General features: G+C 43.2%; 1 protein-coding gene across 2 annotated transcripts in view; it reads right to left on the reverse strand.

Moving 5' to 3' along the window:
* The window catches only part of LOC147707398 (glutathione S-transferase 3-like), a 138,809-nt gene that overhangs the window by 42,602 nt on the left and 81,068 nt on the right, over positions 1-15,139 (reverse strand). For both annotated transcript variants that reach the window (XM_086926425.1, XM_086926424.1), the window contains exons 4-5: positions 5,090-5,216; positions 3,532-3,673 (exon numbers count right to left, since the gene is read on the reverse strand). In XM_086926425.1, coding sequence (XP_086782551.1) covers positions 3,532-3,673; positions 5,090-5,216 — 269 coding nt within the window. The remainder of the gene's footprint in view (positions 1-3,531; positions 3,674-5,089; positions 5,217-15,139) is intronic.

Below are 15,139 nucleotides of genomic sequence, written 5' to 3' on the forward strand. Positions count from 1 at the left end.
TCGAAAAGGAACTAGAAGCTCTGTTGAAGCACAACATAATTGAGCTCTCTACTGGTCCCACACCATGGACATTGCCCATAGTGGTAGTGCCTAAAAAGGACAATGGAGGTGCAGTGCGCATGTGTGCAGATATGCGCCAGGTGAACAAAGTAATCAAAGACAAAAAGACATCCGTGTCTGCACATTGACAACATGAACATGCAGCTGAACGAAGCCAAAGTTTTCTCCAATCTTGACTTGATCTAGGGACATAATCAACTTGAATGGGGAGAATTCTGTAAGTACATTGCCACTTTTTCGACTCATGTTGTTTTGTTCAGATACAAAAAGTAGAGTTTTGGAGTGACATATGTTGCAGAAACATCCAAACGTGCAATAATTCAACCTGTTCCACATGCATTCAATTACAGTGATGATATATTTGTATTTGGGACAACACAGAAGGAGTATGATAAAGCTCTCATACAAGTGTGCCAGTTACTTACAGATGCAGGTCTCGCTCTAAATGCAGAAAAGTGTGAATTTCCCGAGACAAAACACAAGTTCTTTGGGCACATATTTTCTGATGGGGGAATGACTCCTGCCCCAGATAAAGTAAAAGCACGGTCAGTCATCTCATGGTAGTCATTGATGAGTATTCCCATTTTCCTCTAGTGGAGGAAATGCCATGAACAACCCATGGCAAGATTGAGGGGTTAAATGTAAATGTAAATCCAGTATTTGTAAAACGCGCAGCCACCCGGAAGCATCCCAGCGCTGGGGGCTGTCGGGAAGATTAAGCAAGCTATTGCCCAGAGTCACATGGTGCTGGGCTGACCTGCCACCGGTGCTGGGGATCGAACCGTGAGCCCCAGCGTCCGGTGTCAGTCACCCTGGCCGCAACGCCACACCTCTTCTATGCAGCATAGGGCATCCTAGACATCCTTAAATCTGACAATGGCCCACCGTTCAATAGTAAGGAGTTTCTAACTAGAACCAGAGTTAAGCACCAAAAGAGTATATCCTTCAGGCCCCAAGCCAATGATGTTGGGGAGCAAAACTTGGGTACTCTCGAGAGAGTGATTCAAGGTGCATCGATGGAGGGTATCAAACGGAGTCAGGCCTGCCTTAGGATTATGAGCGCCATGACCCCGCGGTTCAAGGCGTACTCAAGCAGAGAATTACATAACCATTTGGGGAGGTGTTAAGGTATGGTCATTAACAGTTAGGAGATAACGTGAAGTTCAACTGAACGTTGTACGCTGGTAAATAAAGACGTCAGTGACTGGCTCCGTGTGTGGCTGGTTCATTTTGCATGCTACTGGACTGGGGGGAGGATGATATACAGAGGTCTCTGGGCTTACAGTGTAGCTTAAGGCCATGTCCTGCTACAATCCCCCCCTGCTTAATGAATCATCTGAGAGTTTACCCAGATTCCTGACGTCATAATGATTCTCACGGCAGCTTCAGCTTACTGAAGTGTCTGGAGCCCTCCAATGGCAATCTGGAGACCGAACAGCTGTCATTTGCCTTGCTCTTCCACAAACTACACAGGGTGGGCAGCTGCAAGAGGAAAGGAGGCAGGGGAAAGAGTTGGACACTAACATTGCTTCTCAGCTCTTGGGCCAGGCCAGCAAATCATGAATGGGTATTGAATGTGATGGGTGCATGATTAAGCTAGAAGGCCTAGATTGTCAAGTAGGGAAGGGTTGAACACACTTCTCATGCTCATCCCTGGGCAAGAAAGGGAGTTTTATCGAATGAAATCCATAAATTTTTTCAAGCATCCCTGGCTGCGATTTCATGACCAGTGAGTGACATTTGGGAGGGGGGGGGGGGGGGGGGGGGGGGAATTGAAAGATTACTAAGCCCTCGGGAAATGTAGGGTAGCATGCTGTTTTTTTCTCCTCAACGGCTCCTTTTTGTATGTTGTTGACTCACGTTGACGGGCCCACAAAGGAAATAACAACCTTTTTGCCTACGTTTGTGAATAGGCAGCACTGTTTTCACAACCTGTGACATTGTCAATTGGAGAAATAGGCGTCTTGATCAATTAGAGTGCTTTTTATACACATTTCAAATTATGAACTCTTTTATGAACCATTTTGTCAAATACATCATTAAATATTTTAGACCAATATTTCAGGTATGGTTGGATGGATTTCAACGAATCACTAAAAGAGTATAGAATGCATTGACCTTAGTCTGGCCTTTGAGTACCCACATTTGTGCTAGTCCATCCAGCATTGCTTTCTGTCACTGTTTGGCAAAAGTCTCCTCTACAGCAACTCTTTCTTTGAAGTCATATGAACAGGTACTACCTTTTTTGGGGCCTACCTAAGTATTTTGTGGGAAGACTGCAAGTCACCCAAAACATTGCTTCGTGCAGGATTGTGGCCCTAAGCAGTCATTCAAACATCTCTGCCTATTTTTGAACTTTTGTTTGAGTGTCAATAGCTAACAGTTGTACATTCAGATGTGTATGTGCCTTTCATAGGCCTTCTCAGACAAAGGCGGAGATGCTTTACCACTTGGTTCATTGAAAAATATTGTGTTTCGCAATGGTCTGAAAACTTGGCCCTTCACCGATTCTCTTCCAGTTGCCTTACCCTGCATTTTTTTGGTAGAAGCACATTAGCATCAAGACCCAAATGTGCCAAGGTTTTTGCTGCGATTTAAATATTTCATGATCATCATTAACATACTAATAGGTACGGTGATGACAAAAATATGTGAATGGCCCACAAACCTATTTAAAGCTCTTTATGTATTCTAAGCAATACGAAAACAGTAGTTTCCCACACGTAACTATAAGCAAATATAGTCTTGTTAATGGCAGGAAAAATAACTTTTCGATGACACGGATTGGAAGAGTGCGCAAGTTGAGGGGAAAGGTTTCAAAAGAGAAAAAAAATTTCCAATGGAGAAACAGAAAAAAATGTCAGTTGCATGTGCTAATACATATACATTTAACATTCACGCATGAAAAATTTCACTAGGTGAAAAACCTGCAGGTATAAATGTGAAAAATCAGCCATGGTCACACTTATAATACTCCTGGGATCCTCTGTGAATCGCTTGAAAGTGGTGCACTGGATCTAAACGTAGGGGAAATCAAACAGGAGCATCCTTTTGACTTTTAAAAGCATGGCTTTGTGAATCAGGCTCTAAAGTAGGATATAAACTGAGAACATGATGGCTAATGTCAGATGACAAGCCCATCTTATTTCACTATTTCGCTTCTATAAGCGAAAAACACAAACCAAACAGGGTCTCCTGCTTTACCCTAGCTTTCTTAGATCTATTTTCCCATACGTCGATCCCTGTCCATCTTAGTAAAGGAGCATTTAAAGCTGCTCTGTTCTATATCGTATCTCAGATTGCATGTAGTATGTGCATGGCATGAGTTGAGTCCATGACGGAACCTACCTGTTCCAGTGACACTTGTTTGTAGAGTATGTGTGTATTATCTTTTCTTAAAGATTCATCTACTCCATTCCAGCTCATAACATGGTCACTTCTAGAAATTCTGAATCATATCAAATACTGTACCTTTTCAAAGACTGGGAAGTATCTGGTAGTGGCCCTTTTAAACAGTAACTCAATGCGCTTTTTCCTTTCCTCGGTGTCGAGAAAGGCAATAGGAGTGATGAGCATCATTAGATCGTCCGCCGCATCGACATACATATCGATCCTGCAACAGAGGGCTTTGAATTATTTCTAGCCACAGTTGTAACATATTTCGGCTACAACATCCATGCACATTGTCAAACATTTTTTTACTTAGCAGGTAAATTAAGGGTTCTTTATTTGTGAACAATAAACTAATGAATCAGTGCCTAAACTTCGGTCGTGAATGTTTTCCAGCAGGTGTTCTAAACACTCACTATTATATTGTAACTCATTGATTTTTAACTTGTGGTCCGTGGATCATTTGGTGTCCTTAAGGCTTGTTCTGGGGGGTCCGCAACGGTTTATGAAACTAATGTTAACAGCTAAGTAATGTGAGGCGAATGAAACTCTGGGTGAGTTATGGCGCTCCAAGTATATGTCCTAGTTAGAAGAATGTCTTCTAAGTTTTTGCAGTGCTGCAGGAAGGAGGAATCACCTAACCACCTCAAATTTGGAGCTAAACGATCCGTTCAGATAATCAATAATATCAAGAGCACACTCCAAAATATCACAATTAATGTACACAATTATTACGCAAAGTTCTCTCGTTCTTTATCTTTAATTTCTTGACTTCTATGCCCAGCCATAGACTGAGCATAGAAGTTAAGAAATTAAAGACAAAGGACGAGAGAACTTTGCGTAATAATTGTGTACATGAATTGTGTTATTTTGGCATGTGCTCTGGATATTGTAGTTTAACTAATATTAACAGATGAATAAGGTATATAGACATAAAAAAGCAAAATTGGAAATTTTAGGATGCTCTATATATGTGAAGGAGTTGAAAATTGAAGGTGAAAAATTAAGTTGGTATACTTAGTTTGATTTTTGGAAGTACTGCACATCTAGCAAACATAAGCATAGGCGATTGTTGACCTCAGCTGAAGCCTGGGTACGCACTAATAAAAAAAGATGATGTATTAGGAGTTGAAAAGAGTGAGGTGTCTTTTAGTAATGAAACTAAAAGCTCCAACCTACCTATATTTTTTTGTTGTTAATTTAAAAAAAAAAAAAACATAGTTTGTGTATTTGTTTGATGCATGCTTGTTTCGGTAGTTTTGTGTATTTGTTAGAGGTTCATGTTGTGGGGATTGCTTAATCTACTAGTCCCGGCTTCCAATTGTGATTCAGTGGGCGTTCACAGAAGCAAAAAGGTTACGAACCATTGCTCTATCTTATGCACTAGCATTCGTACGGTCTGTATAACAACTGCTCTAAATGGAAAGCAGGATCCAGATAAGCAACTGGGAAGGGTTAAGATGTTAGAATACACCTAAGAAAGGGAATGTGATCTTAACTGCACCAGAAGTGTTAATAAATTTAACTATTCTGGTCTTAATCTTTTAACTTATCCTAGATTTTTTTTATATCCAACAGACCGTTGCTTTTAACAAACTTCAAAGGTATTTCTTGCATAAGAAAGGTTATGTGTACGTACAACAGTCTTTCCTTTATGTCTTTTCCATACAGATTGTGCTTCGCAGCAATGTAGCTTTGGATGGACCTTGATTGCACCATCTTCACCCCATCCATCTCTACCATTGGCACTTGTTCAAACAGCAAATCTGCATATGTAAAATAAAATAAAGTAGTTAGAGAATGCACACTACAACAACTGCATAAGGTGGACCAGGACACAGTGCACCTCTGGAACAGTTCTGATAGCCACCAACAGTGAAATGAAGGTTATACCTCAAAGCATGCCCTGATTACAAGCTGTGCGGAATAGATTGGGGAATTTACCACACCTGGTAAGCACCATGAACCCTGGTTGAGATATTTCACGGATGTAGTAAATATCTTATTTATGAGGTTTCAACATGGAAATGAAGAATAAAATGCTGCAGCCTTGGCTAATACACTGAGTTCTGTATTTTATACCTTTTTTTCCGGGCCATTTTCACCAGTAAATTTCAGTAGGTTTGGCCTGCCAGAATCTATCAGAGGAAGTGAGAAGGTGTGAGGAAAAACTCTCGCAATTCTGATCCCTGTACAATCTTCTGTTTGCACAAGGATAGGAGTTTATCCCTGAATTTGTAATCATGGCCACAGGCCCAGATTCCAAGTCTGTCAGTAATCGGAAGTGAAGTTACATGGACCAGAGTAATAAATTCCGTCTGGTGTCTCTACGCCAATAACCAGGCATTCTGAGTTTTAATATCTATAAACCAGAGTCAGTCAGTTTGATTTATGAATAAAATGAAAGTAGTATAGATAAAAGACAAATGAAAGTCGCTCAAAGTATCTCTACATCCTAAGTTCCGAACTTAAAATGTGTCAGTTGTGGAAGGCTCTGCTTCACTAATAGGAGTTTACCAGACCTTCAACTCAAGACGAGCTCCTCAATAAGAACATCTGCTTCCCTTTACTTTATCTACCCATACCAGACTGGCAATGCAAATTTGTATCTTTGGTTTAAAATTATTAGGATTTTACGTGACCACCTTTAGTTAATTTGGTATGGTTGAAAACAACCACTAAATTGTGCAACTACGGAGATACTTGGATCACCTTCCATTTCTCTTTTATCAATACTACTTTGGTTTCATAGATCAAACTGACTGGCTCGGAGTCGAATCAGTAAATTGAAACCATAGAATATTGTTTGAAGACTTATTTGCTCATTTTCATGACAATTATGAACTAGACAGACAACCACTTAATCAGTGGCAGTGCATCCATTAGGGCACTGGGGTGTTGCCACACTAATATTTTGGGGCCACACTCTGAGTCGCATTGCATGCCATCACTAAACTTACTGGAATTAATCCGGACAGGCCAGCCGGCCATGCCCGAGGCAGTCAGGAGTCAGTGCAGTGGCTCTGAAAGGGTTGGGGCAGCAGGTTTGACTGACATGCATCAGACGATGATCGCAATCAAGGGTGGTCTAGAGCATAGAAGCAAGAGTGCGCATGGTCGGTTTTAGGCTGATCATTTTTCCGAATAGCCCGAACATGCGCACTAGGCTGCACAGGAGGAGAGCAAGGGTTGTTTCATGCCACAGCCCCCGGTCTCCAAATGAGCGGCGAGTATCCCTGCTCAAGCCAATCATGGCGCAGCTGGGTCAGCGTCAGGATTGGCTGAAAGGCACGCGTTTGCCAGGCCTCTCTGCAGTCCTGAGCATTGGGCGGCACGCTTGGGTGGCTCTATGGTGTATACAACAGACAAAAGGGTATTAAGTATACGGGAAGTATTGGCGCTCAGACAGTATTAGCGTGCATATAAAATGAAAATTACCGCAGTAACTGGTGCTAGCAGGAAGGGGAGACCCCAAGAACCCCTCAATTTAAATGTGAGAATTCACATCTAAGAATTAAGAAACAAAATCCCGCGCACACAGATTTAGTACAAACAAGTAGAGTGCTACTATATGTGATCCACAGAAACAAATGTACAACGTAGGTTCTTTGAATTTTGATGTATATCTCCTTTTATTAGATCGTCACACCAATGGTAATTGACAGCCAGCCGACACATGTTTCGTTATAGGTCTATACAATCGCAGACTCTATAACTCTTCAGGGCTCAATGGCTGGATCTTTATCTGTAAAGGCCCTAGTCCGGTGATAATTCCAACCCGGCAGGGTAACCTATTAGTTAGAGGATGACGATATATTGGTTCCGTTAAATTTCAAATCACAATGTAAAGGGAAGACGCCAGAATTCAGCACATCTGTGCCATCAAAAAATCAATGATCCAAATTGTAGAGTAAAAGAAAATCTTCACGGTTCACCACATGGGTACGTGTGGTGTCCAAGTTCTGGGTAGAATCACCCTCGTTGCAACTCGCGTCCCCGACCCGGAAGTAACCCGGCTGATCATTTTTCCGACCAGCCCGAACATGCGCACTAGGCTACACAGGAGGAGAGCAAGGGTTGTTTCATGCCACAGCCCCCGGTCTCCTAATGAGCGGCGAGTATCCCTGCTCAAGCCAATCCTGGCGCAGCTGGGTCAGCGTCTGTATTGGCCGAGAGGCACGCGTTTGCCAGGCCTCTCTGCAGTCCTGAGCATTGGACGGCACGCTTGGGTGGCTCTATGGTGTATGACCAATCACGGTCATGGCTTATATTGTGAAGCCATGCAGTGATTGGCCTTTTCTACGTTGCTGGGCTCTGCTGCCTGTCAGTCCCTCCCCATCAGGGTGGGAGCAAGCAAGCGTGGCGTACCGTGACGTTGGAGCACATTACCATATCTCGTGTTCAGTGCTACTGCCACCGCTCGTGCTCGGGTGTAAATTTGTCCTTCTGCTCCCGACTACAGTAGGCCTCAGCCTTGAATTTGAATGATTTCAATCAATCGATCAGTCACGACGTAGATGAACTGCGAAGATCTGATCAAGTAGACTAGAGTCAGACTCAGAGATTCATAGTGAATACTGACAGGCTGAGCTGCGCAATGTGCATATTGGATAGGCCTCAATTTTGCCTGCTTAGGATTTACGTTCCTCTCAGCCCAATGCAAGAACTAGGGGCTAGATGTAGGTAATTGTAATTTTCCGATTCGAAAATACCGAATTTTACAGATTCGGTATTTTCAAATTGGTAAATGCAATGTCTGTCATATGGCACAGGTGTAAATGCAGAGATTTACATTTACACAGGTATTCATTATTTACCACCAACTAATAGTTGGTGGTAAATAACGAATCCCTAAAGCACAAAAGCACTCTTTAAAGTGTTTCCTACATCTCATTTACCGATTCAGCAAAATACAGAATCGGTAAATGATGATTTGGTAAATACCGAATCGGTAAATATACCACCTACATCTGAAAAGGCTATTACCGGTCGGTAACGGCCGAACCGGTAATAGCCTTCCTACATCTGGCCCTAGATTCTTTGTCCTACACAAATTATTATTCAAGACAGGCATTTTTCTTCCATATTCAGTAACGTTCTGTTGCCATGATCTTATATTTCATAACACTGATGAAAGATGCACTGATCAGCATAATGCGTACACGTAACTCATCTATTTGGAATGAAAGGGTTACAGGCGCGGCGCTGAGCTAGTTGTGTTTCTGGTACAGACAAGGAAATACATGACTATTGCCAATTCATATCTTTTATAATTCATCATATACAAATATTGGTCCTTGCTTTTAAGCAATCAGTACACTTTATGGGTTGAAAGGCACTGCGTGCTTTTACAAATCCTTTCTTTATGTTAGAAGCAAAGCCTACGCCCTGGGCATCTGCACATCTGCGTGGTATTTAAGGCACGAGGAAGCCACTGTGGTGGGGATCGAGCAGCACCAAAGCCCTAACCGACCCACGAAAGCACCCAGAGGTATGAAATGAAGTGCTACATAAATGCAATTGCATTGCACTGTAGTCAAGGAGTGGAATCGGAGATCAGGGTATTACGGACTATGCACCAGCCTTTCTCGTCTCAGTTCTCATGGACAAGAGGGAGCTCAGCAGTCATTATTTCTGCCTACACACCACCTAGCAGCAGTGTACTGCGCGGCAAGGGAGGAAGAGAGGGTCTAGGAGAGGAGCGGCGGATGCTGATCTGGCAGTCTTTCAAAAATAAATTAACTGCTTTGATTCAGGGCCTTCCAGTGAGGAAATTAAGCTGCCAATGGGTTTACGAAAGCTCTCCAGTAGCCAGACGTGTAAAAGCTGTTTTTTTTCTTTTTTTAGTTTTACACAATTAGAGCTAGCTGCAATTCTGCTCTAAGGAGCAGGGTAACTTAAACATATATGTTATACACATATGTATCGATCAATAGCGACTTTTATGCTGATCAAGTGCACGTAAATGTATCATATGTACAACCAAGCCGAAGAAGCTAAGTCATAGAAGGTGAAATGACCTGCCAAAGGGCACACACGTTGTACAATACACATGCCAAGTTTATAGTAGTCTTCTCTTTTGCACATTTGACAATTTTGTCAGTTGCCCACATGGGCTTTAAAGTACTGAATGACTGGCTCTGCTTTGTGTGATGCAGTTGTAATTCATCCAATGGGGCATTGTCTAATACCTTTCTGCATTACATTCTGTTGAGGGTGAAGGGTTTAGTGGGTGTTTGTCATACATATAGAGATGTTCGAGGGTCTGTTATCCTTGAAACTTAACCTGTGTAAATGTTGAGCGGCTGGTGACTTTGGCAGTGTTTCCCATTCAAACATGGCATGCTCAATGCACTCTTGTGCTTCATTGGTTGCATCATCAAAGTGAGTAGCTCGTACAAGATTTATTGCCATTATTTATTAATCCGACCACGAGATGCACGCGAGAGGTCAGGTGCCGCAGTCTGTCTGAAACAACCAGCCCTGTTGTGCATTGCAACACAAAATATATGTAATTTCTAAAGATATCAATTATAAAGAAATCTGTGAGGTACTCTGCATTGTTATTTATCTCAAAGTCTGTAATGAAGATCTGTGGTTATATTGATAAGAAGCAACCTACATTATATTATTCTACAAAATCTCTATATTTGTGTAATTGCTACACTTTCCCAATTGCTTTATTAGGTCTTGCTACGACGAACGCACGCTAAGCGCGTTCTCGCAGCGAGAACTATAGTCGACGTCTCTGCACAAGCGACCTCAGAAAGGACTGTGGAGACAAGACCAGGGCGCGTGCAGCGTTTCCCCATAGGATTACGTTGTGCGCGGCCAGGTCTTCTCTCCACAGCATGCTATGGCAGACCGGATCGCGACGCACGCCTCTTGGAATGCAGGAGGAGTCTGCAGAGAGGCGCGCGTCGCTGATAAAAGCTTTGCTGAGCGGCCCCCTCCTTCCTGTTGCTGGAGCAGCTCTGTTTTGTTCTTGTTTTTTTGGATCCATTTCACGGCGAAGCGCTGACGTCCTACGCGGTTTCCATTTCATTGTTTTTGTTGTAATAATATTAGCTTGAAACGCAGAGCCTCCTCTGTAACCCCTTTTGTTTAATGTCCGCATTCAGTAACTTAATCTGTTTTCCCCCGTGCATTCTGGTACTTGTTTTGGTTTGTCTCGGCCTGTGGATTGTAATGATGCATTTGTGTTTTATTTACTTTGTGCCGGCTTCATGTAAGAAACGTTTGCGGTCCCGTATGTTCACTCCAATATAAAACACATGCGTAAAATACATTTTTAATATAACGCCACTACGTCCAACTCCCACAAACGCCAGACCAATTAGCATTGGAAATGCCTTGCGTATTCCCATTCACGAAAACGTGTGGCTGTCTTTTCTTCTATAAATCTACTTCGTACCTCCAAATAACATTAAGCCCCCTGCTGACCGCCTCCAACTCCACTTATGATTCGCCCCCTCGAATTCATAGCCTCCTAAAAACTACCCCTGTGCGCCTTACTTTGCCCAGCACGCCCTTTCCAACGATGCCTCCTTACACATTGTTTATGTGAGCTGTTTAGTGAAGCCACTTCTTGCCCTCCATAAATTTCGGAGTCCATTTACTCAGCTGTCTGTACCTGTGTGTTTATTCGTATGTGGTTGTGCACTATCAGGCACATGCATCAAGCGATTTAGGAATCGCAAACGGTGCGAATCGCAAAATTCGGCCGTTTGCGATTCCCAAATCACTATTTGGGATGCATCAACCTAAAAGTGAAGAAATCGCTATTTTAGCGATTTTTTAAAGTGCGATTGCTTTTAAGGAATCGCAATTTTGCGATTCCTTAAAAGCAATGCATGAAACTTAAAAAAATTGCGATTTCGCAATTAGAGAGAAAAAATTACCATGAGGTTGGACCTCATGGTAATTTTGCGAAAAGTTAGAAATATGCAATTTTGTTCATATTTTTAACTTTCATGTTGTGCACACACTTGCCCTTAGGGCATGTGTGTACACAACATATGTGCATTGTTTGATTTCAGGGGTGCAACAGGGTGTCCTTTGGACACCCCTGCACCCTTGAAATCGCAATCTCAATTTGCGATTAGCTAATTGCGAATCGCAAATTGAGATTGTCTTCCCATTCATTCCTATGGGCCTCTAGGCCCATAGGAATGAATGGGAAGGGATTCCTTAATTGCGATTCGCAAAATGCTAATCGCAAATAAGGAATTCTAAGGAATCGCAATTTATTTAGCGATTTCTTGATGCATAGGCATTTGCGATTCCTTAATTGCGATTCCTTAAAAATCGCAATTAAGGAATCGCAAATGCCGAGATTGATGCATGTGCCTGTATGTGTGAGGTGACTGCACCATGTGTGTCAGTGTGCGTTTGTGTGTCTTGTTGGGCGCTGGACATGATCTTTTTTTCAAGGTTAAATGGAAACGAGCCCCTGGCAGAAGAGGATGGGAGGAGGCATCTGGCAATGCGTGCTGTAATTCCATGGGGAGAGGACGAGCATAACGTAGATTATAGGGGTATGGGCACACCCTGCTATCCATCAACTGTACATACCATACATATTTAAGTGGTATATGCTTAGCGCAAATATTTCGCTGGCATGACTGCAGTTGTGAATCGGTTGAACGTGACAGGAAGTATGTTCGAGTGCATGCCTGCATTATCAGAGGCTATATGTACACTGGGCAGCTCATTCCCCCAATATGGCGGCCGCAGCTGCATTCTTCTCCCTGATATCCTATTAGCTCGGGAGAGTGGTTCCCACCAGGTGCAAAGAAGCCCATGGGGTTGGCAGTACAGGTGCATATATACACCATAGGTTTCTTTGATATGTCGATGGTTCTGTTTTGAACTTGCATCTGCTGAATCCAAAAACATATTGTAGTGTGTTAAAAGCATTAGAAAAGGTTTGTCATCTGATCTCTTGAGAGGCGGGAGCACATGTGCATTATGTGGCAAAAATGTCAGCATTTTGTGGCCCTACAGGGGAATGTTGATGATGAGATCGATGATGTAAACATATATTTTAATGACAAAGTAAGATTAGCATATGTGGCTTCATTCACATTCGATATTGAGTAGGAACTCGCACAGCGTGAATAATCAATTGTTTAATTATGGTGATGATTTGTAGCGTGCAATCGGATGATACACTGTCTAGCCCAACAGTGCATGCACGAGGCTAATGAATTGGGAGGTCCCCCTACCGGGAGGAGAACAATCCGATTTTTCTTTCAGTGTGCCCAACATAGCATTTGCCACACGGACATTTCAAAAGATAAATGACGTTGTTCGAGTTACAAGTAGCGTTCACTTTGAGTTTGATGGGATACCCTTTCATGGGATGGCTGATGACATTGCCAGTAATGCAGTTGTTGCGTATACACGGCGGCACGCTCGCGTGCCTGTTGACTTAATTTAAATTTTTTTTCATGTGAGTCTATTTGGGAGCACCTTTTTCAACGCCGTGACACGCTCGCGTGTCTTCCGATTTTATTTTAAATTCACGAGGGTTCTAGATGTCACAGATTTTCTTCTCCGGTTTCGCTCACCACATGGTTACCTCTCCTGGGACCTCGGGTCTCTTTTCCTTCAAACAGCGCTATTTGTCATTATTCACCGTTCTGATATAAGGATGCATTCACGTCACCTCTTGTTTAGCCACCTTAAAAACGGCTTATGTCTCACTGCATTCGATCGTATTTTGATTCAGATTACTTTGCATTTATTGTGGTCACGTTTGTTTTTCTTGTAGAGCATTCCGTTGAAAAAGGGCTTATGCCCGAAATGCATCGGGAATTTGGGTTAATGGATTACCATGTTTGAATGACAAACTTTGGATTGGTTGATAAACAGTTGAATATGCTTGAATATTCACTTATTGAAGATTAAAAGTGTTTATACACACTAACAAACTTTGGATTATTTGGTTCATTGAATAAGACCACGGTCTTTCTGCTGTGCATCGGATTGTTCTCCTCCCGGTAGGGGGACCTCCCAATTCATTCACATTCGTTCATGCTCATTATGTCAAGCGAAAACACATTAAAATACGTTGCAAAAATCCTCAGCCAAAACGGCAAGAATACCAAATCAATCCGTAGGCCGTCACAGCCAATGCATGCCGTGATGCACATGAGGGCTTTAGCCCGCCAACCCTGGATCTCAGCCTGTGACCTGCTGGTTGCTCAGGCAACTTGTAGGAAATCTAGTTTACCGAGCTACCCTCATCAGAGTGCACCTATTGTGTGCAAACTTTACCCACAGGTATCAGAGCTCTTTAAATCAGCATGCTTATAACAAGCAAGACTAGCACTCTATATTACTGCCAACTTAGCTTAGCATAAGCAACAGCTAACCACTCACAAACAATGTTTATATACCAATTGCAAATTAAAAAAAATGTATGCAAAGCATTGTCATTTACAATGCCAGTAACTCAAACTTTAATGCCGCGAGACCTATTGCATTGCAAATGCTTGTCAACATTCCTGCTTTCTGAAATGTCCTTGAAAATTAACCCTGGGCGAAGCACTACGCTACGCTCGCGGAGTTTGCGAAGTTTGCGCAACTTCGCACTACGCGAACTGCACGTAGCACAGTGCGAACATGCGTAGTGCAGCGTAGCGTAGTGCGTAGTCATTTTTTGCTTGTTCGCGGTCCTCAACGTCATGTTCGTGACCGCAAGCAAACAAAATGACATCCCGGCGAGATTCTCAACGCGGGGAGGTCAGGTTTCTCATTGTGAGTGGTTGCGCATGCTCGTGACAGCTCTCAATGAGAAACTACCAGTTCGCGTTGAGAAAGCTGCCGCTCGAGTAATAATCTACTCGAGCAGCAGAAAACTACAGCTCGCACTGTGCAAGATGCCGTTTTCAATGACTGCACAGTGCCGGATGCTTGTCCACTGTGCAATCATTGAAAACGCATCTTGCACAGTGCGAACATGCTACTATGCATCTCTCTAAGTGCTATGTGAAGTTTGCGTAGTGCGAAGTGCACATCGCGTAGCGCTACTTCGCGAACTACGCCCACCCTTATTGAAAATGCTTCAATTTCTAACGATAATGGCATTACTCCTAGTCCTACTCCCTCGCCTTCCTTCCATACAATTGAGGCTCCGCCTCCCACCTAGACCCACCCCCAGCATAAAAACTCTGCCCGCCCCCTCCTCCACCTGTACGCAAACAAGCCGAGCTAGCACTCAGTTGAACCGCACCGGGAGGGAGGGTCCTCGAAGGAAGGCGAGGGAGTAGGACTAGGAGTAATGCCATTATCGTTAGAAATGGAAGCATTACCTCCCGTCCCTCCCTCGCCTTCCTTCCATACAATTGAGGACATAGCAAGCAGAATAAAACAGAGACGGACAACTGAGTGACAAAGAACACCAAATTTAATACAGTGCCCAAAACACAGCAGATCAACATCCCTGGCCCTGCATAGAGGACAAGACCCTGTGGCCCAGAACATTATCCAAACGTTCCAGACTCGCAATTCGATAGTGGCGGACAAAAGTAGACGGAGAAGACCAAGTCGCCGCCCTACAAATCTCCACCACAGAAGCCCCATGCAACTCAGCCACCGTAGCAGCCATACTGCGAGTGGAACGCCCCTGAACCCCCACAGGAGGAACCACACCCTTAAGATGGTAAGCCAGCAAGACCGTGGA

This window comes from Lissotriton vulgaris, chromosome 6 (assembly GCF_964263255.1).
Source record: "Lissotriton vulgaris chromosome 6, aLisVul1.2, whole genome shotgun sequence".
Classification (NCBI taxonomy): domain Eukaryota; kingdom Metazoa; phylum Chordata; class Amphibia; order Caudata; family Salamandridae; genus Lissotriton; species Lissotriton vulgaris.